The sequence below is a fragment of the Patiria miniata genome, unplaced genomic scaffold (genome assembly GCF_015706575.1).
Source record: "Patiria miniata isolate m_02_andy unplaced genomic scaffold, ASM1570657v1 HiC_scaffold_24, whole genome shotgun sequence".
NCBI classification, from domain to species: Eukaryota; Metazoa; Echinodermata; class Asteroidea; order Valvatida; family Asterinidae; genus Patiria; species Patiria miniata.
In genome coordinates this window covers 3810842-3838180 of record NW_024037063.1, presented here as the reverse complement: position 1 = coordinate 3838180, position 27339 = coordinate 3810842, and the positions used below count along the sequence as shown (strand labels likewise).

Sequence of the window (27339 nt, the reverse complement as noted above, 5' to 3'; positions counted from 1 at the left end):
GCAGCTAAATATTAAACAAAATTAATTGCTTTAAATGTAGTTTTTAATAATGACTGATTTTTTTGACCTTCGCCATCCTCGCTGTTCTTATTCCAGTGGGGACGTTTTTTTTAACTGCACGTACGTCGCATTCACTGCATACGGCCGGCGCGACCTGCAAAGCAAAACAAACGATCGCACATGTCGATTTGGTGACTGTGATTGGTTAAAACTTATGGCTTCCTCTTGAAATTATGCGTTGATTGGTCAATCGAAACTTTGTACTGTGAATTTTAATATACAACTCAGACATTAAAGATTAGTTGATAGCTATTTTCACACATTTTTTACCTGTCCATATTTCCTTATTTATCACTTAGTTCACACCCTGCAATTTGTCAATCCCTGACCCTTCCTGCAATTTTTTTTGCCAAGTCATCCCATTGCATGCTGATCAAGTGCATGCAGCGTCTATACCAAAGAATATTCTACAAAATTTCTAGTTTAGATTCTTCAATCATTGTGTGAAGCCTAAATTCAAATTTATGAAGGAGAGATCGAGAGAGGCCTAAAAGCAAGATGGATGAGATTTTGAGTGGCGAGATAAGAGATGAAGATGATTTTTACAAACTCCTGGGATGTGATGAGTTGTCATCGGTGAGATATTTATATTTGCACCGTTAATAATATGTATGACAAATGAAATTTGACAGATATTTTATTAGATTATATATTTGAATTCTTTGTTTTATTCTAAAGATAGTAAATTACTGCCCAAATAAATATTTGTTTAAATTGTCATTTTGTATGCCCTGTGAATTGGCATTTCTTCGTTCCTTGTTTTTTTTTTGTCAAAGCCTTTTTGTAACAACCGGTTGCTCTTATTTATTACACTTGTCTTAAATTATTTTTCAATTGATTTCAATTAGGCCTATTGAACTTGATTTGGAAATGAAAGTGTGTTAAGCTGATTTATGTTCACCTTCAAGTTTAGTTTTTAAAAAACCCTGTTCCTTTTCCCCTACCATCAGACGGAGCAAATAAATACCGAGTTCAAGTTAAAGGCACGTACTGCCCACCCAGATAAGAACCCAGATGATCCCGACGCAGCGCAGAGGTTTGCCAAGCTTCAACGAGCCCGTGACATCTTGACGGACGACCAGAAACGACAGGAGTACGACCTCTGGCGACGCAGTGGAATCACTATCCCCTACGACTCCTGGATTTCAATGAAAGGTGCCGTGCATACTGTGAGTGAGGACAAGCAGATTCTAAATAAATAAATAAATAAACCTATCTTGATTGTATTGGGTTGAAGAAGAAAGTCAAGATATGTTTATTATTGTAAACCTTTTAACCTGGACTTGAGCTACGAACTTTGTAGTCTACTTTGATGTGGTGTTAGTTCCTGGGAGTTGGTTCTGGACTGGACACTAACACTCACAGCCTGATATACTTGATATTTGGACAAATTGGCAACTCTGCAAGTTTGACATCAGATGTACAGTATATGATCTTAACATTGGGTTGTGCCTTTTACCAATTTGATTTCATAAGCACCAAATACACAATTCTTTCCAGAATTTGGGAGGACAATAAACGGGCTTGCTTTGGTTGGACTTGGACCGTGACCTCCTGCTTATTATAAGTATAATGTCTTAACCACAACACTTGCTGTGGTCAGCTGTTCGGTTTGAAGTAGCAGGGTCCGCAATTAAGAACTATCATGATTGTAATTTTCGTTTGACGAAAAAGGGCAAAACCTAAATTTAAAACCTAAGTCTCCTGAACACCACATTCAATTGGTCTAGTCATATGTAATGTCTGCAATTTAATTTTATCACAGTACCCATCTTTATTGAATGGCCCTACTTTTTCTATTGTGGCAGTCCATGCATTGGGCAGTAAAGAAGAAGAAAGACTTAATGCTTGAAGAAGACCCAGAGAACGTCCCTGAATCTCCTGAGTTTAGCGACACAAATGTTCCTCCACCTTCAAGAACAGTTGCTCCACCTTCAAATTATGGTAAGCCATTAAATTGCCTGTCTCTTAGAACATCTGATTTCACACATTTTTCCCGTCCCTGTTACCTTGGTACCCTGTAATTTACCATTCAAGTATCATTTAAGAATGACTTTCAATTTTGTATTTGTTGGATAGGCAGTTTGCTATTCATAATCACTCTTGAGGGACGACTGCATTAAGGAGTGCATCAGAATTGTAAAATCATGGATGTCAGATGTAACAGGGACACGGAAAAAAGTGGACCCCATGATTTAAAGAAAAACCAATAGCATGCAAAAGAGCCTGTAATACATGTGCCAATTTACTACATTGTTTAGAGAACCCACAGTTACGTATTGTGTTCTCGTATCTTTTCTTTTCGTCAGGTCATTCCAGGCCTTTTGTTCCGGCTGGTTGGACCAGGGAACCAGCGAATGATATCCTACAGAAATTCAGGAACTACAACATATAAACTGAAGTTATTTAGTGTTTTCTTAAATTGTCTAATCATGGAAAGCCTTCGTTTAAAGTAACCACCTCCCTCTGCTTATTTGGTTCTCACGCAATATGAAGTACATGTATTTGTTAAGTCATGGTAATAGTTGTGAGTGCATGGGGATTTAAATTGTATTACTATTATAAACCTTGTTGTATCCTACATTCAATATGCACTTCAACTGAATGCTCATTGTTTATTGCATGGCATTACTACAGGGTAGCGGCGTAGGGGGGTGTTACAGGGGGTTGCCCAATTTCTCCGAGTGTATGTGCTATTGAAATATGGGTCGAGATGTTTCTCTTTTTGACCTTAAAATGTGTATTTTTAATACTATATTCTTTTTTCTGCTGTGTATGTACTCGAACTTACCACTTCACCTATGTATGTAATATATACATTTTAATGCCAAATAGATTGAACCTTTTTCACTTTGAACTGTTAAACTTTATCATTAAATAATGCACCACTGACAAATCTGTGTTTGGTGTTTTGTGTATTGGTTATGAAGTGTGTCACCTAATTGTCTGATTGTGTGTATGACTGTTTTAAAAATAGAGGTAAAATAAATAAGTACAACAATGATTAAATCCACCGACACCTGTCTGCTGTTTCTTTGTGTCATTTATTTACATAATGTTTTGGACAAACGGCCAAAAAAGTTGCTTTGAAATATGTACAGATTTAGTTTTGTAAAGGAAGGTACTTTAGGAAGATTTGAGTTTTGTCGTATTGGTATTACCTTGCTTGAAAACTAATAAATAAAATCATCTTTTAACCTTAACCCCCTGGAGTGATTTACTAGGAACCTTCCTCACTCTTGCAAAATCCAACACCATATGGTAAACTTGACACCCAAACTATTGGACTCTGATTATAGTGGTATGCCTGACCCCATGTAAAGTACTAGTGTAGTACTCACTCCAACAGACTCCAACAAAACACGCAGTTGGATTTTGAAGGGTTGGGGATAGTTAGGGTTAATGCATGTTTTATTGGCAGGAACCTTCCTAAATGATGCTCCAAAATCTTTCCTTGTGCAGGAAAACCAATGACACCTCTTTGGTACTTGGACTTTCAAGGGGCAACAAGTAAAGTAAGTAAGTAACATTGGGTTGGCTCTCTCTTCCTACATCCTACAAAATCTTCTGAAACCCGCAGGTAGACTTTAGGTTTTGTGAGGTTACCTCAAGGTTTTACAGTGTTTTGTTAGGTTTCACAAGGTTTTACATGGTTTTGTGGGGTACCTCGGGGTAAAACCTCGATGTTACCCCTTGTTTATTTGGTATTCTTCCCTTGTCAGTACAATAATATAAAAATGTTATCCTAAGGTCAAAGTGCTGCTTTGTCTTGTGTGGGCTTCAACTGCAAACTGTCGAGTTCGTCTACTGGAACCGGGAGATATTTGTCAAATTTGATGAGGATTCCGTCCAGGAGGAAAGCATTGATGGTCAACTTGGTGATAAAAGGTCCTGCAAAATAGTCCAGAAATATTCAATTAAATATCCCGAGTATGAGAGTCCAGTCTTCAAAGCATGCAATTTTCCAAGGGGAGGAGTAAAGGAAAATAAGTCTTCAATTTACTGACCTTGGCAATTGGAAATGGGGCTCACCTTTAAGTAAAGTCAGGTTTGAGTTTTACTTTCAAATCAAAGACGGGTTTTTATCCTTTAAGATATTTTGACACCCAAATTAAGCAAATTGAATACAATGATGACAAATGGCATTCAGTGCTTACCAAACTCTAGTGGCTTGTGCTTACAGATGTCTGTGATGATGCACTGCATGTTCTCTTCTATCTGCTCATTGGTTAGGCTCAGCTGGTCAAAGGTCAAAGGTTAAGTCCATTTATAATGAGGTCATTCAGTTTTTGTCATATCAATACACTTTTGAAAACTGTACATCACAAGGTTTTTCGAAATGTTGCAAGGTGTATGTTAAAGTCATGGACATCTCAGAAAAATGCTCTTTATGTAAAGAAAACTTGTTGGCTCTTCTAGAGTTAATTTTGATGTGAACTGTAAGAAAGAAAACAAAGGAAAAGGGTACACTATATATAGAGCAAACCAAATGTTGTGTTACCTTTCCGATTGATACGTTGACATGTTTACCCCTAACTTGGCATTTGTAATCCTGTCCTTTCTTGTATCTGTGAATCATACTTGCTAGATCTGGACCCACTGATCCTGCACAGAAAAATCATATTTTTTCTTAAATCAGGTTTTTAAGTCACAATATTTTTAAATTGTTCAAACATTCTAATTTAAACTGAAGAAAATACTGTTTTTAATTAACAAAAAGCTAATGGAGAGATGCAGTCAGTACAAGAATAGATCATGTTCATTTAGAAGAATAAAAACACAGAACCGGTATAGGGAGGGGAGACTTGATACCTCTCTTTGAGTTTGGAAACCTCTTCCTTAGCTGTCTCTTGAGGGATGCCAGTTCGGCCATCATGTCCGGAGAAGACACACAGAAATCAAAGTCTCTGACCTCCTTGGAGAGAACCTTGGGTACCAGCTCCTCGCCTCCAATAATGTCTGCTCCTGCATCCTGGGCAACTTGAGCATCTGTGCCCTGTGAGAGACGATACAATAAATGCGACCCCCATCTCGTAAAAAGTGACCGTTGTTGTTCAGAGTAGAGAGGGTAGAAGAACCGTTAAAGAGTTTTTTAATTAGATAAAATTTGAATTTCATGTGTTTTAGCATGTATGACATTTATATGCACCGATTATTCAGCACTCAGCATTCACTGTGATCTAAATTTGCTGACTACAATCAATTTTTTTTAAGGCCTTTTTCTCCACAATTAATTGAATTAGTTTCTAACTATTTTAACATCGTGTGTATTTTATGCATTTAACTTTAACCATTGCAAAAAACACGCTTCCCATGTTGAAATATTTCTCTCTCCTCCTGAAGGCATGAGACTTACCCTTGCAAAGCAGAGCACTTTGTTGTCTGGCTTGAAAGCGTGTGGCAGTATTAACATGTTCTGGAACGGATCCACTTTTTTCTGCAAGGAGCAAAAGTGAGGTGTCATCAACATTGTAGTCAATCAAAAGACAAATTACAAGTTGGGTCCAAACAAAATGACAAAGGAATAAGTTGTCACTTTCTACAAACAGTGACTTGTGATTGACTTGTGACTGGCATGTGGAGACTTGATAACTACTGTGGAATAGAAGTGAACTCTACTCTGACATCATGAGAAAAAAAATGTGTCACTTCTTCACTGTACCATCCCTTACTTTTTTCTGTAGGGCCATGTCAAGATTGATCGAAATGGTGATCGTGCGGTCGGCGTATTTGTTTTGGAGACGACAAAACATCCATTTGTCCTGCTTCCTCAGAATCTCCATAGCCTCATCGAACGATTTGGGTTGTGGTGGATAATGCTGACGCAAGTAGACATCGTCCACTGGCTTCCAGGCTAGATAGCCTTTGGGTCTCTCCTGCAGAACCAGACTATCCTCTGATACACTTACTTCGGCTCTTTCGTTACCAAGCTGCTCTGCACTAGTGGAAAAACTGTGAATAACAAGCAAAAGTAAGAACAAACAGCCTGAGAAATTGTGATAAATAATCTTATTGTTGTTAATAATAGATTGTGATAAGTTGCAGAGGTGAGAACAGAACATTTTAGAAAATGTTTTATTTCAACTTTTCAACATCTGACTGAAATTAACACAAAAGGGACACAAAAGGAACAAGTGTCTCAGAAACTGTGCCAAATTTATCAAGACTGTAATTTTTGAACAGCCTGCAACCACTTATATGTCATAGTAAACGTTTCCCATTGGTTTACACTCTAGCTTTGCAGAACTAAATCAAACTTTCTTGGATGAAGACTACGAAACCTTAGGTTGATTTCCACAATGGTGGTCTATTGTGAGTTGTATTGCAGTTTGGGTAAAATGTTGCAACCTGATGCCACTTCAGCGGTTGTGTACAAAGTCTATGGAGAGTCAAGAAAACTAAAGTATTTCCTAACGAAATTGGAAATGTTTCTCAGTCCTAGATTCATGTCTTATAATCATTTTTGCAATGACTGACCTTCATTGAGATGATATATGAAGAAAAAGTGGCGTCGGGTTGCAACATTTTTTCCACAGTTTGAACCACTATAAATACCTTCTCCACTGTAAACACCTTGGGTTGGTGAGGATGTGTCTAGTTGTACGCTGGGCGATTAGTGCTTCGTGATGCAAATTCAAGACTGCATCCTTCTGGAGTCTGAGGTAGATGTGCTGCAAGACTGGAGTCAAATCACAAATATCCCTCACTTTCCACTTCGTACAGTAAGTACAGTAAGTAAAGAATCATACATAGTTTTGCACATAATTAATATTTATTTTAAGGTTGAACAAAGAAATTGACTGGAGCGAATTTTGAACCTACTCAGCTCAGTTTCCCTATGTCATGTATGTGGTTTCTTTAAAAATAATGTTATTTACTAAGTAATTCTAAGGTATTTTATGTAGTCAAAGAACTTGCAGTTGCATGGAGCCATTTAATAAATTAATACGCAGTACAGTACTTCACCATGTTTACTATTTATTTTATTTATGCCATTGCAAGTTAAACAATCACTGTTTTTTTTAAACTGAATCATTTGAATATTACTACTAAGAGGGCTCGCACTCAGCTTGGAATAATGGAAGAAGACACTTGCTTCTATCATGCACAGAGGAGCGAAGATATGTCCACACAGTACAGTGAGGGCGCTCTACACATGTTCTATTCTAATTGAATGGCAGACATGGCAGAATGATATCTTTTCTTCTAAACCAAATTTAGTAAGGTTGCAGCACTGCAATGTTACGGATAACAAACTTATGGAAAGAAGGCATTTCATTTGCCATATCTAATGCACCATAAAGTTCTTTCTTTTACTGTGAAAACATGCAAAATACAGAAATACTAACGTTTTGAACCTCTCATCGAAGTCGCAGTTCTCATGCACATGGAGGCTGCCATCTTGGATTTTTATCGTCGGCTCTTCGGTATTTTCCGACAGAATGCCGAAGCAGAGTGCAATGAACTGAAATGTTATGGTTGCGTTCATTTTAAGAGAGAGGAGGGTAAATGGATGGGAAATTCAAAGTTACACAAACTGCAGTTCTGTTATGTATTTAAAATGTAAAAATCATCCAAGGCCAAGCCGGGAGTTGATAATTTATTACTTTGATCGTTTATGTAATTTAAAAAAAGAAAGTAATTGTCTTTTTGCAAAAGAAGGTGAATGCATTCCTACCTCCATGGTGAATGAGTGTTGAATATTCCAAACGTTATTCCAAATTTGAACATTATTTTCTAAAATATTTTTTTTTTCGAATGACAGTGTTTAATGTTTCAAATAATGGGTGCCTATAACAATCTGCCTTTTGTTGCCAGATACTTGCTGAAGATTTTTTTATTTGTCAAGCGACACCAAATTCACAGTGAACACCTATTTCACATAATGGTTTAGTCCAAGGATTACCCAATACAGAATTGCGCATGCGCACATAATTTATTACATTCGATTGCCTGCCATCTTGGATTTCGGAAGTGAATTTTGTAGTAAAAACACGTCCCAAACCAATGACAATTTAGACAGTTCCTTGAATCTTCCCAGTAAAATATACTCAATGAAGGTAAGTTCATATTCATGTTTATCATTTTATCATTGAAAAAAGTATCATTTTGACGTGTAAAGGTGAATAAATTACGGTACTAAATCGTCGTACTGTCTGTATCAACTCAATAGCTAGCTTTATCGACCGAGTCGTCGACCTCGCTCGTAACATTACGTGGAAAAACAAGTCCATTGTTCTACTTTGCGCAGCAGTGGCAGTGTGTGTATTGTTTATTTATGCCATGCTTCGCTGCACATTTGTAAAACCTAACCATATAACAATTAATTCATGTCTTTTATTTTCTAACTAATGCATAAAGAGTACCCCAATGCCATGGCAATGCCATTTTCTAGCAAAAATTAAAGATAACTGATTGTCATGATTGTAAATGTAATGTATAATGTCATAATGTAACTTATGTAGGCCATTTATGCAAATCACACTGTTTTGATAAATTTGCTAAATAGCTATAATTAATTTGGAGCAATATTTAAAAGTTCAACTTGAAGAAAACATGATTTTATAGTCCTACTTTAGAAAATAGAAAAACTAGAATTAGTGGAATAAAATGAATTTCCATGTTGTAACAACTATCCTTCCTCCAATCCATGTAACAACTAACCAGCTAAACAATGTAATAATAATTAATATGAAGCAAATCTGAGAAAGTAATATTTGAGCTTTTGATGATTTTGGAATTCAAATTGCAGTACAGGCATTTGCAGAAACATTTTTCAGGTTTTTCTTTCAACTTTTTTGATATCCACTACACCATGATGTACACTTGACAAATGAAAAGTTGACATTTTCATTTTCTCAAAAAAAACATTGGTTCTGAAACTAAAAGTTTGCACATATGTTGGGCGGTTGATCTGTGCTATCGGTCAGTTGCGCAGAAATGCGTTGGGTGGAATTTCAGACTTTACTTACTTTTTAAAACTAAAAAGCCTCCAGAGCTGTGAATTAGAAAAAAAAGTGCTCTACTACTGGTGGCAGCTAGCAGCGGTGTCGATCGAAGGTTGACCGATAGTGTGCAGCGGGATCGACCAATCGCACACATCGACTGATTGCGCCCAACTTATGTATACACATTGAAGACTTGTAAATTGTAGTCAAGTGTCTAATGTATAATCATGCATTGGTGGGACATATTCTCATTCAGTTGATTGTTTCTACATGATAATTGATATCACACACTGAACCGAAACCAAGAAAGTATTTGAACAATAATTTGCTCGATTACTTTTTGGATATAAATGCAAATGATCTACTGTACCTTTAAAAGTGATCATTAGTCCCGCTGTTTTAATAAATTTATACCTTGCTCAGGTACTGCTTGATTTTGGTATCTGTTATATGTCTTCAGGTTTAAATACAATTATGAAAACTGAAAGTGCAACCAAGAACAAATGAACTTTTTGTTTACTATGTTGCAGATACAATTTAACAAAGGACAGTATGTGTGTAGAATGATTTTGGATTAAAAAAAAAAAAGTTCACTGTCAGTTGACGTCAGCAGGATTACACATAACTTGTCGGTTGTAGGAAAAATACTCAAAGCCTTTTTCCCTCAAGGCTCAAGGAAGGCTGGAAAAGGTTGCCATGTACGTTTGCCAATAATCAAGACTGTCAGTTTCCATGGCAACCAAGGTTTAGGCATACTTACGTAGTACATTAGTTGATAGCTTTCTGAGCTTAGAATTTCAGTCGAATTATAACGAATGACAGGGCTTTGTACTTGTGAATGTACAGCAAGAGAAATATTTCTACAATGCTAGTGTCAGAACCAAAAAGAAAAGAAGCTTGAATTTCACAAAAACGTGTTTACTTTGAAATAGTTCAAGCAAAGTAACGTGCAAACCAACTGACTTCTAATGTCATAAAAGTTTACAAAGGTTATGTGGTAAATGGGATATGAAAATTGGAATCCCCAACAGTTATTTTAAATGCAGTCGATCATGTTTCCCCCATAATTGTCTTGGAGCCATTGTTTGTCATTGTTGAGATTAACAAATTCATACCAGGAGAAGTTGTAATGTGCCACCAACAACTCACACAAGAGATAACAATAATAATGTGTATCTATACACCTATTTACTTTACAAAACCTTAGAAGCGCCGCAGTGTTTGATTACATTTGGGGTACACGTAGTTAAGTTTTTACTTTTTCAGTGACTGTCCGCTATTTATTATGTCAATCGTGGATTTATCATGTCATTCACGCCAATCTGTTGAAATCACGGTCTGCAGAAATAATGAGCAGGCGTCAGCCTTTGTGAAATGGCTAAATGTTTAATCGTTTTGTTTATTTGCTAAACGTTTACAAAATTATAAAGCAAAGTCATATCCTTAGTATTGGTGCGCAAGGTGCTACATGTACATCATTATTAGAAGATTACCCTGCTCATTGGGCCAATGAAACACATACAAGTATAGTACATGTACCACTGCTGCTTTAAAACCCTATCACAAATAATCCCTTCTTTCTAAAGCTTTTGCTATGTACATGTACATGTATCACAAATAATTACTTGTACATCATTATTAAAAGATTACCATGCTCATTGGGCAAATGAAACACATACAAGTACAGTACATGTACCACTGCTGCTTTAAAACCCTATCACAAACAATCCCTTCTTTCTAAAGCTTTTGCTACGTACATGTACATGTATCACAAATAATCACTTCTTACAAATCTATTTAGTATTCATGCAACAAACATGCTAACATGGTTTTCACTCCACCCCCCCCCCCCTCCTCCAACTCTCCAGAAAAAACCTCCAGGATGCCTAAGGACCGCTATGACTCTCAGAACAACCACAACAACCACCGGCGGCAGTACCGCATCATGTCCCCGGACGACGTGGTCTCGGGCAAGAAGCCCCACTGGGAGCAGTTGGAGATTGTAGGCACCATCCGCAACCTGAGCCCCAATCTCTGGAGCCTGGGATTCCTGACGGCGCTCTACCTCAACGACAACAACCTGACGCGAGTGCCGGCCGAGATCTGCAAGCTGACCTCGCTCACGCACCTGGACCTATCGGCGAATAAACTGCGCAGCCTTCCCGTCGAGCTGGGTGACCTAGTCACGCTCAGGTATGAGGAATCTTAACCCCCAAACCCCCTTCCCTCTCCCCCCCCCCAAAAAAAAAAATAAATAAAAAGAGAGTGCAAATTTCATGAGGAAAAACCCACCTGTGAAAAAAAAGTTTGCCGATAGCTGGTATCATGTAACCACAACATCCAATTTTCTTAAACAAATTTGACAGTGTGTAAAAGTACCATTCTACCTGAAATGTCATAATTGTCCACCAAGGATAAGGCCAAACAGCCATACCGAACATGTTTCTGTGAAATTTGAAAGGCTGCACCCTTTGCTGTTGTTAGAGTCTCTTTGATGGGACAAAGCATGAAAGAGGTTCTAGGGATAATAATTCTTTAACATACAATATGTACATGTCTATTGTGTAAGTCTGGCATTGATGCATCGATGCATTGTGCAGCCATTTTTTTCCCTGAATTGTTGATCTGAATTTAGTTTCATGAAGCGTGTCTGGGGGGGGGGGGGGGGGGGGGGGAAGGGGCACGTGATATTCCATGACTTTGTTAACTCATTGGATTTGTTCGTTACATAAAGATATGCATCAATTAAATATTTGTGACCATTATACATGTAATATTTAAATGAATACATGTGTGTATCTGTTTTTAATTGCGAAATGTCAACCTCTGCAATAATTTACATTTGGGCTGTAAGCTAATGATGGTCAACAACCTCTGTTGTGCGATTCAGAACTAGAAAACATTGGGACACTGACAAGTAACATTTAATCCACTGCAAAGAAGTCAATAAGGCTATAATGCATCCAGACAGTTTTAATACATGTACCTGCTCCTACTTCCTAGTGCTGCACTAAAATGCATACATGTACATTGTGTATATAATTAAACACATACTGTTAAGGCAGGTGCATGTTTTGAATTTAAAGTAATGGAGCTGTTAAGATTGATAAGCTGCATGTATATGTATAAATAAGTAGTAAAGTGCACTACACTCAGTTATCACTATGGTCACTAGCTGCAAGAGTACATGTACTTCAGAGTTAAGTAACAGGGCAATTTCGTAAAATCCAACGTCTGTCCGACCATGGAGCTAGGAACACATGGTCCTACCACATGATGTGTACAAGGTAATTAAGGTGGTGGTGTACCTTAATTTGGTCTGTAATTGTTTTCTACACATTAGACGTCACATATCAGTGATGTATCACATTCAATTCAAAGCAGCTCATTAAAGTGTCTGACTTGTACGTCAGAATTTACGGCATTGCCCAACAGCCACATGTTCTGTTGGTTGAGTAAGACCCAAAAAGTGGGTAGCTTACTTAAGGCAAAAAAAGTAAACATACATGAACATGTACAATTTTACATAATAGGCAAACATGTACATGTAAACCACAAGATAAGTGTACAATGTATACATTTCTGCAGATAAAAAAAATATCCACACACTGATAATTCTGTGTACAGAATGTGACAATACACCGTGTGTGCATGTAAACAGAGAAAAATACTATTATCATAAGCTTGTGTGTTCTTCACTTGCGTTTTGTTTGACCAATGACAGTAAATGATCAGTGGTTTGACTTGGATTGTTGTTTTCTTACAAAAATGTATTTAAAAAGAAATATCCAAAGTAAAGTAAGCCTACTCAGTGCAGAGATACAATTTGTAAAAAGTAATGACAGCAGACCCAAACTTGCTTTGGATTTGTCAAGTGTTTAAATCAAATCTGTAAATTAGTGTAATTTTATTAGAAGTAATGTTTTGGTAATGTTAAAAAAAACTGATCGCTTAACTGATAATTCGTGACTGCTGATTAAAGTGGGAAAATTCTGCTCGATTTTGTTCATGTGATAATTGAAGCTGTCAGATTCTCTTGGATTCAGTAGACAAGTTTGCTGTCAAATTTTGTCGGGGTGTCTTCAGTAAAACCAGAAAGTAAGTGGACTGAACAAAAAACAAGATTGATTTTATCAAGCCATGCCAAACAAAACATATGATTTTCTTTCCTCAGTTCTGGAAAATGACAAAGATCTCTTTTCCTTTCTTTTTAGGGAACTTTTACTGAACAACAACTACCTGCGCAACCTGCCATTTGAGATGGGTCGGCTGTTCCAGCTGCAGGTGTTAGGCCTGAAGGGGAATCCTCTCAACCCTGATATGCTGGGTCTCTACAACGAGCACAACGGTGTACCCAGGTTACTGTCCTATATGCTGGACAACATCAGTCGTAAGTCATCAACTTATTTTTTTTGTGTCGCTTATATCTAGCGCTTTTTACTAAAAGTCTCAAAGTGCTTTACAGTTATTACCCCTGTTCATCAGGCCATGAGACCAGTTTTCTGCAGCAGCTGCAGACCAGTGCAGTCGGGTCTCTACCTTCACAGGTACCCATTTATACTCCTGGGTGGAGAGAGGCAATTGTAGTAAAGTGTCTTGCCTAAGAACACAAGTACCATGTTTGTCAGGGTTCTAACCCACGTACCATGGCACATGAGTGGAACACATCAACCATTGGACCTGAAGGGCAATTCTATTGTCCTGACTGACTGACTGACTGACTATAAAAATGTCCTAAACTGAGACTTTGGGGTCCAGTTCCATGAGGCAAGCTTCGTCTTGTTTGAAAGTTTTTAACCTTTTTTTTTTTTTTTTAGAAAAGAGTTAAAAATAGAGAATGATTAATGTATGCAGCCTGTTATAGACTGGTATACAGTATGTAGAAGTCCTACTGTTAATGAAAAAAAAGTCTGAGTTCTTGGTGTTTTTTTTTTGTATTTTACATGCGATTGTGCAAGTGTGTTGGTGTGTGCATGAGAATTTACATGATATGTACTTGAAGCAGTAAATGGAGTGTGAAAACAGGTGTCATGATTTTCAACATGTGCACCTGCCATACTTTCATTGATTCTGCGAGTGTGGTCTCATTGTCTAGGTGAAAACGTGCAGTATGTATTAATGTGTCTGAACTAAATGTACATGTGTACATGTATGTGATAAAATTGATAAGAATACAGCATCCTTGGTTCTCCCGTAATGGTTTGAACATGTCATGCATGTATGTACGATGCATTGGTGATATTGATTCAGCAATTTCACAAAGAACAATTTACAACATGTGCGTTACCCTCTCTTTTTGCAGTGGAAGTCTGGTGTTGTTGAACCACAGAATGATGTATCAGTTAACTAATTAAAAAGACTTCTAAAAAAATATTGGGTCTCAAGTAACTTAAATTACGCAAGTATTGAATAATGTGTACACACATACGCACACTGTATGCTTGTTCCATGTAATATACTGTTAAATCAGTTAGCATGGATCAGAAAAAATATTAAGTATGATTGTCTTGTACATGTAAATATAGTTTTTGAGTTGATGTAATGTTTGGTGGCTTTACTAAGCTTTTTTTACATGTACATGTATGTTGGCCATTAGACATGTTATTCATGTTGTTAGGGTATGATTCTCATTCCTTTATTACACGTTAAATGTCTTCTTTTTTCTGTTTTGTCACAGCCCCAAATACAATGCCCCCAACGAGACCCTGGATCCACATAAAAGATTCCGATAGGTCGAGGCCAGCTGGTAAGTACATGTACATTACTTTCCCAAAAGGCCAAACAATACATTTCTATTGATGCTATTTTATGTTACCATTATGCATAAAGTTCATAATACACATACATGTATTTAAGTCCGCATACTTGGTGTATGTTTTGTACTGATTTGAGTCATTTGTAGTTTGGTTTTGCTTTGGGGAAATAAAAACAAACTTGGCTAAGGCAATACCCAATATAAAAATGGAATTCACCTCTTGGCAAATTTGCATTTTTTTTTCTCTCTCAAATTCTTGTTGCCCCGCTTCCTTTTTTTGTAATTCTATAAATAAAGGATGATAGTTAAATATTCAAGGTATTATAAATATTTGGGATCATTCACACTAATTATACTTGTAGCAATTGAATGAATAAGAGAAAAAATGCTTAACAAGTGGGTCTGAAATGAAAACCCTTCGTTAAGCTCAGCGATTGTTGTTCAATACATGGCCGCTGCAAAGTATCCTATTGCAAACATGCATTGTGCGTTAATTGAAATGGCAAGGATGAGTCTCCTATGCCACTGGCATTCCGGTCAGCCGCTCTGCTTGTAAAGGTTAAAGAGATTAAATACATGTAAAAGTAGATTTAGCACGTCTCTGGAAAACTAAGAAAAAACCTTGAATTAGAAACTCCATGTCCGTCTGAGATGGTTTACATTTCGCTGCTCTAACATTGATTTTGGAATTGTTTTTCAGTTATCAAGGCTTGTGTAGGTTTAGTAATAATACTGCCTTTATTGCAGTTGTGCTGTATTTATCTGATAAATTGTCAAAACAAAGACATGCTGATTTCCAGAACATTGTTGTGTTTTCTTTCTCATTCTTTTTTACCTCCTTCGTCGAATAAGCTGTGATTTTTTACGTTGTCAAATTTAGTTTATGCTCGATATTGGTAAGATTTTTAATAAATAATTGTACACATAAATCCAGTTGCATACATATTGTACAGTCAGCCCAAGAATGGTTTTACTAACCCCCTTTGGATTTTGTCCAGAAATATTCTTAAATCCTCCACATGTTGAGGGTCGGGATTAGATTTAATCCCTACATGCACTTATGCAGTCATCTAAGTTTACTGTTTTTAATAATTTGGACCCATGTCATTGCAGCAATATTCTCGGTGATGAGCTACAATGTCCTGTGCGACAAGTACGCCACCAAGCAGCTGTACGGCTACTGCCCGACCTGGGCCCTGACCTGGGACTACCGGCGCAAGGGCATCATGGATGAGATCCTGCACGCCAGTGCCGACCTCATCTGCCTACAGGAGGTGGAGACGGACCAGTACTTCAACTTCTTCTACCCGTCGCTGCACAAGCACGGCTACGATGGCGTCTTCAGCCCCAAGTCCCGGGCCAAGACCATGTCCGAGCACGAGCGCAAGTACGTGGACGGCTGCGCCATCTTCTACAGGACCAACAAGTATGCCATCTCTTTTGTTTTTCAAAGACTTTCTTTCAGTTTTTGCTTTTGAGACCAAATTGACAGACTTCCTGCAGGAACTGCTGTATGAGGCAAACTTAGCACAACCACTTTTCAAATAAATACGCACAAATCCATGCAGCCATTGCAAAAGAAAAAACCAATAGTGTGGACGCAGGGTAATAATTAATTGCCAAACCCATGTACGCCAGTAACGCAACCAGTGTGTCCCGCACATGGAAGTTGACGTAACTCTTGTCAGTGTCAAAGAAATGCCATCCTCTGTTCCTGCATAGACTCCATAAAGCCATAAAAAAACTGAGTGCTTCGAATCATTGATATCAGTAAAAAGTCCCTAAAATGCATATTGTTATGTAGGGTTTCAAACACCGTACCCGATATAATATGCGTCTCCGATTTGGACCAGGTTTGGTATGGTCAAGGAACACCTTGTAGAGTTCAACCAGCTGGCGATGGCCAACGCCGACGGTAATGAAGACATGTTGAACAGAGTCATGACCAAGGATAACATCGGGCTGGCTGTCTTACTGGAAACGAGAGCAGGCAGCTACGAAGGCTCAGGTAGGCTGAATAGACTGGACCAACATATTCTGATATCTTATAATTTTAATATAAGATGTTTGAAGAAAATATGTGAATATATGAAGTCTCATTTGCATAGCAAGCTATTTATCCACATATAAGGGGCCTTTAAGAGTTTTCAAAACCTTGAATTCATCCCCAGCTGTGGATTTAGGACAAGTTAGGCCCCTGAAGTGGGGAGTTTTGCTAACTTTCAGTCAGTGTTTTGATTCAGGAATATCTAATCCTGTTAATAAAAGGCCAAATTTTGCAAGTACATGTAATGTTCCTTTTTTGATTTGAAGTCGAAGGCTTCCAAAAGGTTCTTGATTCAGATGAGAAGCCGATGCTTCAGATGAAGCCAGGATTTCAAAAAGCTTTAGTTTTGCAAGTGCTGTCTCATTTTTAATCCACCATGAAGCAAATAGTGTTATATCGAGAGGCACATTAATCCCCGCACATCTCCAAAACTGCCCTGCCTATCACTCCTTGTACCCCCTAACCGACTCCAAGCATGCTTCAGTTTTCTGTGGAATCATTACCATGTAGTACAGGTACTAATAGGTTTCCCCTACCCTTTTCTCTTCCAGCGCCAGCCCCAGACAATGCCAGGCAACTCATGCTTGTAGCCAATGTCCACATCCACTGGGACCCCGAGTACAGCGACGTCAAGCTGATCCAGACCATCATGTTCATGAACGAGCTCAAGAAGATTGTCGACGAGGAGTCCATTAGCTTCCGGCCCGGCGGCACGCCTCGCTCTCAGGAAGCTTGCCCCATTCCGCTGGTCCTGTGCGGGGATCTCAACTCCTTGCCTGATTCAGGTGTGGTAACAGTCTTGTCTGAAAATTGTTGGGGAAGAGGGTTTGAAAGTTCAGGTTTTCTCTCCAGCTTATTGTCACGAGCCAATATGGCCCATGATGCCGGTGTTTATCTCCGGTTTCCTTGGCATGAAATGACTGAGAATATATGTATTTCCATTGCCCCTGGATGGGATGCCAATCCATCGCAGGTTACCCCCAGCAGCTGGATTGGAGCCCCTGACCCTTTGGTCATTAGCCACAAACCCTCACCGCTAGGAAACACTCCCCGATTAGGCTTCAGGAGATTATCTTTATTCCCTAAAGGGCCATCCCTTTTCCCCCCTCTTCTGTGTCCGCAGGTGTATTGGAGTATCTAGAGAATGGCAAGGTCTCGGTCCACCATGAGGACTTCAAGGAGATCCATTACAAGGCCCTACGCAACTTCTCCAGCAGCACTGAGTCCAACGGCCACATCGCCCACCCGTTCTCCTTACGCCGGGCCTACCACAACCAGCCCTTGCAGTACACCAACTACACCTACGATTTCAAAGGGGTCATTGATTACATCTTCACCTCCCGTAACTTCATGTCCACGCTGGGAGTGCTTGGGCCTGTCGAGCAGGAGTGGTTAGACCAGGTAATGGCAGGCTGTAAAAGTAGGGCTCTGCGTTTATGAATAATTTTGGAACTGGGTATCTGCCCTACGGGCAAGAGAGCCTAGTTGGGTTTGATCTGTAACGATTGAAACAGGTTCTACCTCACTTTTTTTACAAATACACTTTTTCACGGACGTGACTTAAACATTTTGGCCACAAGTAAAGAATAAAGTAACAATACACGCCATTTGGAAATTCAGTAAGGTGTGGTGTCATACATCACAATTTCATTAACACTGTCCATTTTATGTTCTTTTCACCTCAGTCAAAGATCGTTGGTTGTCCGCACACCAGCGTCCCGTCAGACCACTTCTCCTTGCTCACCGAGTTTGAGATGCCTTACAACGCCCCAGGAACCAGCAGCAACAGCAGCAGTGCCCCAAGCACCAGTACCAGCGGCAATTTCAACATCATCAGGCGGTAGTATATGAGCGGCATCAGCGCGGGGCACAAATGTGAATATTTTCTTCCGTTACAGGAATTTTTTGGGTGCCAATTTTCAAAAAGGCGCCGGTAAGCCCTGCCTCTGTTACCAACCGTCGTGACTTTTTAGGTGTAATCTGATTTGTACTTGTACAGGCATGTAAAAAAAATAAGAACTGAAAACCAGAAAACAGAGAAACTTACATGGATGAGACTATTTTAAAATGAATTGGGGCCGGGTGTTGGCGATGTAATGCCTTTTTGGGCTAGGTAACTTTGAAGATCTCTCTTGGTTGGTTATTGTCTCTCTTCATCTTGAGAATGTAGTGTAATCAGTGATGAAGTTATACTGAGTGCTCTCGGAGGCAACCGCCCCAAAAGTTGTCTCCATCAGTGTCTTGAATAAAGTTCTGTTAAGGCCACTTCTAATTTGTGTGAATTTTTAAATCTAAGCAGATTTGTTAGGGTAAAGGTAATGCCTCAATGAAACTTCAGTTGACATCGCGAAACAGTTTGCTTTTGCTTTCATGTGAAGTATGAAATGATAGGTTATTATCCCGAACTCGCTGACTCTCTTTGCACAGCTTAAACGTTTTCCTCACACCCTGGTGACTCCATAATAATACAGCAGCAGGCAATTTTCTTGATCAAAGTAGTGAAAACGAACCTCTGGCATCCCATTCTGTTGGATTCAGCAGCAAGCAGTGTTGTTGGGTTCCATAGGATTCTGTAGGATTCAGCAGGGTTGTTGGAGAACATTTTAAAATGCCTAGGGATGAGGTGCACTTCAACAGCCGTTTCTTGGGTCTTTGCCTTTTCCGACAACTAATGTTCTGTAAAATGTGACAATACCAAAGAAAGATATAAAAGTATAAAGTCCTCTTTGATGGAGCGAAACATTTCCTTGCATGACAGCGTCCCCTAGAGTCGATCAGCACTCAGTATATTTCATCGCAATCTTTCGTTATCTCCTCTCAATTTTTAACGGCGTGATTTTTTTCATCCATGGAAACTGATAATGGAAAATATTCTGTGTGTACAGTGTGTTGTGTTTTATTACCTGTTTAGTGTTAGGTACACTTAATGGTGGATCAGTACTGTCTTTTTTCTTGATTAGCTTTTGCTGATTGTGGTCAATTTGCTTGTGACAGTCAAAATCTTGAATTCTTTTTTTTTCAAGCGACATGGTTTTTTTCTTCATTGGTTTTTTTTTCATGTTCATCAGTTGGTGCTGTTTGTGTTAACGCCTTTGTGAAATTGTAGTGGAAATGTATGATTTTTTGTAATTATACCCATGACTTGAGATTGTTTTGCTAGACATGTGGAATATTCAGCCTTCAACTTTCCAATGAAATACCAGGACACATATCAGGCAAATTTTCCGAGCAACAGTTCGGTCATACTGTTCACAAGTATTTCTCTCCCCAGATGTTAATTGTTTTGATGAATTTTTAAATTATGAGAAATCCTGCTTTCTTTATTTTTTTTTTTTCGCCGTCAGTCCGCTACATCCACTGAAATTGTGGGGAAAAATATAAGTTGCTAGCAAATCCTCTTATACTGGCATAGGAAAACAAATGTAAAATAAAGTAAGTGTACAAAATACATGTGTACAATTAAGTGAAAGGATTTGATAATGATTAAAAACTTTGTGGTTTAGGGAGTTACTTTTTTTGGCCAAGAATCTCGCGCTTCTTTTGCCAGTTCAGGGTAACAACACAATATCAAGTTTTCAAATTAAGAATATAATGTATGAATATAATATTTTTTTCCCACTTCAGAAGTGATTTTCTTTTTCAGAAATTTCATTTTTTTCATCTTAAATAAATGGTGCTCAGATTTGCTTTTGAGCCCCGAATATTTTAATGTGATAAATTTTCCAGGCGAAGCCAAATTTTTGAGTGAAGCACACTGAAATTGATATTTTTTTTCCCATTCAGTGATTTAATTGCTTTTGTAAAACATATCATGTACAATTTTTTTTCTCTATTGTTTTCTCAATTGAATAGGACCCAATTTGAGGGCGTCTTTATAACAGTTTCTGAAGAATGCACTTTTATACACGACTGTACACAAGTATATAATATAATTAAAGGCAAGAAAATCAAATTGAACATGAATTAATTCTAAAAGTAATTAAAGACAAACTTTAACTGTAGGATTAAGTGTAGACGTCTTCAGTCTATGTGTTCAATTTCATAATTTTTGGGAGAATTGGCTACACCACTTCATTGAGATACTGTACATGATTGTTTTTTAGTTTTGTGTAAGGGACCAAGTACATAACGTTGTGTGCTTATTGTTTTTATAGTGCATTGCTTAATTTCTGTAAGATTCAAAGCTAGGAAAAATTGTACCAGGATTACATCATTTTTTCCCTAAATTTCTAATTCCCTTCATTAAGTTGTCAACCTTCTGGTTACCAGCACAAAAAAACCCCAAAGATTTTGGGTTTGCAGAGAAAAAAAGGATAAAATAATTTAGACACATACCTTGATAGTCTAAGACTTTATCGCAGCAGTTTATGTTCAAACCCTATTTAAGAGATAGCGCTGTATGTGTTTGGATTGGGCATTAAGTGAGGTTTAATAATTGTCACCTAGAACGAAGGCTAAGATTGCATGTAAATGATTGGATGAATAGAGGTATTTTGAACAAAGAAACACAACAATTAAGCTTGGCTTGGGAAAAAGGATTAAATTTGTAGATTTTCATGGCCTATGTACATTACATGTAGATATTGAACTGTCCATATGGGCCCGTTAAATGCTTTTTTGCTGAACAGAAGGGGGAATTCTGGAGCAGAAAAACAAACGGTTTCTACCAAATGAAATACCAGAATTAATTTTGAGGTCTCAATTACAAATTTCAGAATAATTTGTTCAGATTTCCTTTTCTGATAAGTCGCTACTCCTCAATGGAAACTCTTGGGACTTAACTGGTAAAGAACGTAAGGAATATGCATTTTCTGCCTCTCAGTTTGTGTGGGCAGAAATTTTTAACTTTTTTTTTATTTATAAACTTCTGTGTGTTTGATGTAGCAATGTAGGCCTGTTTAGCAGTGGTAGCCTATTTGTCATAGTTACACTCCTATGGTGGATAGTGGAACAGTCCTGTTACGATGAAAGCTTAAGCATGTTCCATTTGGCAAGGGGGTGTGATATAAGTAGTTAATACTTCTAAGTGTACAGTCTAGTTGTACCCAAACACCCCTTTGCATCAAATGGATCAATCTTAGTTTTCCATTGCATTGAAGGAAATGCTTTACACCTTTTTAACAAGAATCTTTATTGCTGTTGTGAGAAAAAAATAATTGTTTTGCTCGATTTGCTTTAATGTTAATTTTTTGGGGTTTACCTGTCTTTTTCTCTACAACATCAGTTTGAAATATTAAAATGTAAACTAATGACTAAACTACTACACTGCCAACGCCTTGTGAATTCCCGAACAACTACCCATGCTGTTCTGGAAACATTTTTCGGAACTGTAACTTCTGTCAAATTCAATCGAGTAAGAGAAATCCACTGCACTTGTAAATATAATGTGTCAAATCTGCACAGAGTTTTATTTCCAACCGAAAAAGAGGGGCAGCTTTATCATCATTTGTAGAATTGCAAAAAATATTCCAGTAGGGTTCGTTTGCCAAGTATCTAAGTGGCATCTCGTCTAATTTTATTTATTCCCATGAAAACAATAACATGAAATTTATTTGCTCCTTAGTTTTAAGTAGATTTAATCACCACTGATCTGTGTGAAAATTAGCCCCTCAATTTTGTGTATATATTTCTTCCAATGTCAAATCTTGGTTCTGAGCACCGAATGCAAATAGTTGAATCCCATCAAATTAATTGTGAATTTAATGCCCATGTTTTAACCTGCCCCTCTCTTGAGGTTCTACCCGGTCAATCCCTCGAGGCAAAATGGAATGGGCCGAGGCTGTGCCTGCCCTTCTCATTTTGCCCCTTGAGGTTGATTGGTCGGATTTCTCTGACTCGGGAAAATAACGGCAGAATTTTACAGAGCGGGTCAGCTGAAACTGATAGCTGTACAGTTTTGATATGTTGATATCTGAGTGTGTCATTGAAGTCGCAATTTACCTGGGTGGAGACATAAACGGTGTGATTTTTAATATGTAAAGAATTAAATGTAAATTTGAAAGAGACACACCGTTTATCTTCTGTGATGATGTATCTGATTTTTTAACAAGAAAAGAAAAAAAAAGAGAAAAAGAAAAGCTGTTACTTTTGACGGCTTCCTAACGTGTCAAGACTTTTTGTAACTTTTGCCAAATATATTAGGAAATGACACAGTATTGTGGAACAGCATGGGTTTCAAACATTGTTCTGTTTTTATGTCTGTCATAAGGCGGTGGTAGCCATGGTAACCTTCTAGCAGTCGTAATACTTGGGACAAATCTCAGGAGTGACAACAATAAATGTTACAAAAACTTTTAAAACAAAGCAAACTATTAACTGGCATGGGTCTCCGATTGTTGATTGTGGTTGTTTTTTTAATCATATTGTAAAGTAACACTGTAGATTTCTTTGGTGTGCAAATATTTGGGGAAACCCCAAAATATGGAAAATCATTCCACAACTGCTGTGGTTGGTGAACTCAATGCCATTTGATGTATTGTTCAATGCTGATTCTTGCTCGGCACATTTTCTGTACTTAATCTTTGGCATTGGTTCAAATTTGGCCAAAAAAAGATCAGTACCCCTAAAAAAAGTTGTGAACAAAATTAAAATTGGGAACCGAGCTTTTAGAAGCAATTCTTTTTCTGAGCCAAAGTCAAGAACCAATAATGGAACTTTTTGCATAAAAATGACATTCTTTGTTCAGACTTTTGAAGGACGTAGACAAAAGCGCAGGGGAGTGGTGGGGGGGGGGAGGGCTGGAATTGATTTCAAATCCTCTAGTCCATGTTCATCTGTCAAGCAGTAAGTGCACTACAAAAACATCTTTATTTGTACTGACTTATGTATGAGTTTTATTAATTTATTATTTCAAACATAGACTTTTGGGCCATTTACACTTTTCCCAAGTACATAAGACGGATCCAAAGTAAACGTTACCCGTAATCTTCCAGCATGTTTGAGGTGGATAATTTGAGCATATCCCATTTAATCTGGCCTTAAAAAGTAAAACAAAACAGTGAAATCCTTTAAAAATAATCACCCAAAGATAAAACTAACTAAGATAAATGAACAAAATTGTAAAAAGCTGCTTAAAATGGATTTACAAATGTACATGTACATGTATAACTACACCGAAAGCAAATAACAGACACAGATTAAATAGTCGGCTTTAAGGATACATACTGTGGATATTTATAGTACTATTCCTGAAGAGAAGTAGCTTTTTCAATTAAATCCATATTTTGTGTTGGAAGAATTGACTGGGTACTTGCTGTGCAACTCCACAAAGTTGAACGAAATTGCACCCACAGCAAAGAGAGTGTTGTTTGTAAACAAAGGCCTAAGGAAAGACCCTTAACTTTACACTGCTGTGGGTTACTTTAATCGAGTATGGGGTTTCTTTAATGCACGCAACCTCCAATTTCTGTTACATCACTCACAAGAAATTCTTCAACCAAATACATGTAATATATCATTTTCAGTTTTCTTTCAGTGCCCAGCTTTTGAGAAGACGATGAGCGATCGCAACTTCCGGAGGCAGCCAGATGTCGTCATCCTTGGGGCTGCTTTTGTCCAGGATTGTCAGAACCTCCTCCCGATGGAGCCATCTCGAGTCCTCAAGCTCCGCCTCATCAAGGGAAACCTTTGAAAGACAAACGAACAACATATCACCATTCATTTGTACAATTTATATTACTTCTGTTGTTATTAATATAGTATTAGTTCCCTCCCCAAAATCCCTGTATACTGGAGATCGCTGAACAGAATTAGAAGCCATATTTGCTGTGCTGCCACGTCCGCGCGCATGACGCCAACGATCATAAAGACGAGGCACGTGTACATTTGGTAGCCCTGTTGGTCAATGGAGCCCGGAGTGTGGGAGTATTATGTGAGCGTGACTCTCGTGAGCTTCTTGCAACCGCAGAAAATGTCTTTTGCCGAATTAGTCTATACAGTCACATAGCTTCAAATGAGACTTGGACCATTTCTAAATCTTAATGCTGAAGCCGAATTTTGAAGATGAAGCCGTGGGTTGAAAAACCCTCAAACTGACACACCCTTTAGTGCAAGGATCCACACCAAAGCTGCGTCTGAATTACTAGGCTGTGGCTAACAATTTCACATGTGTCTAGGGAAGCGCCTGAAGCCAATTCCCACAGACACATGTGTTACCATCAATCGTAGCCACATAAATTTAGATGTGGCTCTGACTCACGTGATCGGTAGTTCCATGCTTGATGCTGGCGTGGCATCCCAGCATGAGAGAGCTGAGCGGGAATGCCCAAGACTGAGACGAGAAGAATTTGACTTCCTCAACCTCAAGACCGACCTCCTCTGCTACCTCACGCCTGACTGCTGCTTCTAATGACTCCCCTAATACAGAAAAATTGTTAATTTTTATATTAGGTTTTGCCCTTCACTGATACATATGTAGAAGTTTTGCATTAGTTTTGTACAAGAGCTTGTGCAAAATAAAACCAAGCTTTCCTTGATAGGATACAAATGCAAAGCTCGATAACTGAACAAAAAGCAGCATGTCTTTACCTGGTTCAAGAAATCCCGAAATTGCGCTGTACATGCCTGCCATAAACCTTGGCTGTCGGACCACGAGGCAACGGTCGCCGTTGGTTACAAGCACTATGGCAACCGGACTGAGCTACAAAAAAAATATACAGTAGAACATCTACAAGCATTAGCATGTATTGTAACCAGCAGGGGTATAATTTAATTGCGTTACTGAGAATACAAATCTGCTGAACTGTATTGTGTAAGCCAATACATGAGGATTTTCCTACAAACTATCATATAGGATAGTTAACTATCCTATAGGATACTAACTATCCCATAGGATAATTAGGAAAATCCTAGAAAAAGCAAAATCCTAGAAACACTAGGAAAATCCTAGAAAGGTTGCAAACTTTTGGACGAGGCCTCTCCCACTTACTATAGGGTAATGAACTGTGCTGCATGTTGGGCACGTTCTCTTTGACCCTGATGGATCCTTAGTTGTCCTCTCACCGCAGTTTGAGCAAAACTGGTGCCTGATGTGCCATTGCAAATGCGGAAGACACTGTGAAAGAGAGTTAAAAGAAAAGGAAACATTGCCGTAATCGTAATATTTTTATTTTATATGTGCAATGGAGAAGCAAAAGGTGGAACAGAGTGACTCAATTTAATTTAGTGTTACCGTACTAAAAATAAACTAGGTGTGGGTTTAACCTGTCCCAAGATTCTTGCATCTGTCTTTGAAACCACGAAAAGTGATGTTCTGCCGCTGACTGTGGTGCTGCCAAACCTCTTCTCAAATTTCTCCTTGTGATCTGGCTCTGATGACTTGGATGCAATGTTGATTGCAAACTTGGGTGGGCTGGTTGGGTCTGAAATGTTGCAGTTCAGAACTATCGATTCATCTGCACGAAAATCCTCTTTCAGCAATTCAGATAGTTCTGCAAAAGAATTTTGATTATACAAAAGCAAAGGTTTTCATAAATATAAATGTTTATACATTTATTCTCAATCAATATTTAGGTTTTACCCTTCACAGACATACATACACTGTACAGTACACTCGGTGTGTAACCTCCCGAGTGAAAGTTAGAAAAACCACTTGGGTGGGACTCAAACCCACGACCCCCTGCTTTCTAGTGCAGATGTCCCAAGTTAAGGAGAGGGAACTGAAGTTGTGTTCCCACCAACTCAAAAATAACAAAATTTAACTTAGCAATTTAATTTTTAAAAAACAAAATTTACTTTTTAAATTTAAGACTACTGAATGATTACATGACAAATATTTGTCATACTATTTCAGTGAATCTTTACAATTTCTGTAATTTAGACAACTTCATCTACAAGACAAAAGTTACCATCTGAGTGTTTCCACGCAATCTTCATGATCTTCAAATGTTTCCCTTCATCTGAAAGTGAAGGCACAACAAGAGGCCGGAGATCATAAAATACTGCAAAGTTTCCCTGAGCCCATGACTCTCTGCAGAAAGTCTCATCTTCCTTGAGTTTTTGTAGGCGCCTCACACCCTGAACGTACTGTGACAAATGTCGTCTGTGCGATTTGCACACATCTGCACGGCTTAACACCGCAATTAAACCCCGATGTCGTAAATACACGGAATGCGCATGAGCCGACGTGGCCGACCGGCGTAGACAAAATGCTGCCTTACGAAGAGAACTAGTCACCAAATTTGCCATAATTTAACGAGTAAATACAGAGAGTAATGGTCTTATGTCAAAAAAGGGCAGTTATTCTTGAAATTTAATACAAGTATTGAAAAAATGATCACAATTTTGTACACAAAGGTATCGGAGCTGGCAACATTCAATGGGCGCTGCCATTTTGATTTCCCAAAATGCTCCTGTGAATAAAATAATTATAATTCAAATAAACATTCATTCAATACCTACAAAGTTGACTTTTTAGAAAAAAATATAGTGTCAATTTTTTGGTCTCACTTTACTAACTGAAATTACTAAAACCTTTTTAGAATCAAGTTTCTAAAAAGAATTCAAAAGCAAAAGAAGAGTACAAATCTATT

The 27339-nt window shown here is 38.2% G+C and overlaps 4 protein-coding genes across 5 annotated transcripts; 2 read left to right on the top strand and 2 right to left on the bottom strand.

Annotated features, from left to right (window-relative positions):
- The first annotated feature begins 109 nt into the window (after positions 1-109).
- LOC119732694 (dnaJ homolog subfamily C member 12-like) lies at positions 110-3071 on the top strand. The gene is made up of 4 exons (XM_038206331.1): positions 110-636; positions 1011-1229; positions 1869-2004; positions 2370-3071. The coding sequence occupies exons 1-4, from the start codon at positions 559-561 to the stop codon at positions 2453-2455; spliced, it is 519 nt and encodes a 172-aa protein (XP_038062259.1). The 5' UTR covers positions 110-558; the 3' UTR covers positions 2456-3071.
- A 479-nt stretch (positions 3072-3550) lies between these two features.
- Positions 3551-7527, bottom strand: LOC119732693 (39S ribosomal protein L1, mitochondrial-like). Its single transcript, XM_038206330.1, has 8 exons — positions 7410-7527; positions 6616-6739; positions 5733-6012; positions 5417-5497; positions 4873-5056; positions 4562-4665; positions 4218-4299; positions 3551-3951 (listed from the first exon to the last, which is right to left on the bottom strand). Exons 1-8 carry the CDS (start codon positions 7459-7461, stop codon positions 3812-3814), a joined length of 1047 nt encoding a protein of 348 aa, XP_038062258.1. The 5' UTR covers positions 7462-7527; the 3' UTR covers positions 3551-3811.
- A 460-nt stretch (positions 7528-7987) lies between these two features.
- Positions 7988-23121, top strand: LOC119732690 (CCR4-NOT transcription complex subunit 6-like-B). The gene is made up of 9 exons (XM_038206327.1): positions 7988-8120; positions 10877-11201; positions 13223-13398; positions 14686-14754; positions 15877-16189; positions 16617-16771; positions 17362-17595; positions 17934-18211; positions 18496-23121. The coding sequence occupies exons 2-9, from the start codon at positions 10891-10893 to the stop codon at positions 18652-18654; spliced, it is 1695 nt and encodes a 564-aa protein (XP_038062255.1). The 5' UTR covers positions 7988-8120; positions 10877-10890; the 3' UTR covers positions 18655-23121.
- LOC119732691 (NAD(P)H pyrophosphatase NUDT13, mitochondrial-like) lies at positions 22861-27166 on the bottom strand. 2 transcript variants are annotated; one of them, XM_038206329.1, is made up of 7 exons: positions 27098-27159; positions 26656-26706; positions 26012-26238; positions 25737-25862; positions 25337-25448; positions 25008-25165; positions 22861-24434 (listed from the first exon to the last, which is right to left on the bottom strand). In XM_038206329.1, exons 1-7 carry the CDS (start codon positions 27120-27122, stop codon positions 24270-24272), a joined length of 864 nt encoding a protein of 287 aa, XP_038062257.1. In that variant the 5' UTR covers positions 27123-27159; the 3' UTR covers positions 22861-24269. The 2 variants fall into 2 exon arrangements, with proteins under 2 accessions (XP_038062257.1, XP_038062256.1); XM_038206328.1 differs by having other exon boundaries at positions 26656-27166.
- Between the last annotated feature and the right edge of the window lie 173 nt (positions 27167-27339).

Excerpts from the sequence above, each read along its gene's own strand:
- LOC119732694 (XM_038206331.1), top strand. The coding sequence starts at position 559 with ATGGATGAGATTTTGAGTGGCGAGATAAGAGATGAAGATGATTTTTAC. Across the intron at positions 637-1,010 it reads GATGTGATGAGTTGTCATCG|ACGGAGCAAATAAATACCGA; the intron begins GTGAGATATTTA and ends CCCTACCATCAG. Across the intron at positions 1,230-1,868 it reads TGAAAGGTGCCGTGCATACT|TCCATGCATTGGGCAGTAAA; the intron begins GTGAGTGAGGAC and ends CTATTGTGGCAG.
- LOC119732693 (XM_038206330.1), bottom strand. The coding sequence starts at position 7,461 with ATGGCAGCCTCCATGTGCATGAGAACTGCGACTTCGATGAGAGGTTCA. Across the intron at positions 5,057-5,416 it reads AAGTGCTCTGCTTTGCAAGG|GGCACAGATGCTCAAGTTGC; the intron begins GTAAGTCTCATG and ends CGTCTCTCACAG. Across the intron at positions 4,300-4,561 it reads TCAACGTATCAATCGGAAAG|CTGAGCCTAACCAATGAGCA; the intron begins GTAACACAACAT and ends ACCTTTGACCAG.
- LOC119732690 (XM_038206327.1), top strand. The coding sequence starts at position 10,891 with ATGCCTAAGGACCGCTATGACTCTCAGAACAACCACAACAACCACCGG. Across the intron at positions 16,190-16,616 it reads ATCTTCTACAGGACCAACAA|GTTTGGTATGGTCAAGGAAC; the intron begins GTATGCCATCTC and ends GATTTGGACCAG. Across the intron at positions 18,212-18,495 it reads AGCAGGAGTGGTTAGACCAG|TCAAAGATCGTTGGTTGTCC; the intron begins GTAATGGCAGGC and ends TTTTCACCTCAG.
- LOC119732691 (XM_038206328.1), bottom strand. The coding sequence starts at position 26,995 with ATGGCAAATTTGGTGACTAGTTCTCTTCGTAAGGCAGCATTTTGTCTA. Across the intron at positions 25,449-25,736 it reads GCACAGTTCATTACCCTATA|CTCAGTCCGGTTGCCATAGT; the intron begins GTAAGTGGGAGA and ends TTTTTTTTGTAG. Across the intron at positions 24,435-25,007 it reads AGCATGGAACTACCGATCAC|GTTTCCCTTGATGAGGCGGA; the intron begins GTGAGTCAGAGC and ends TGTCTTTCAAAG.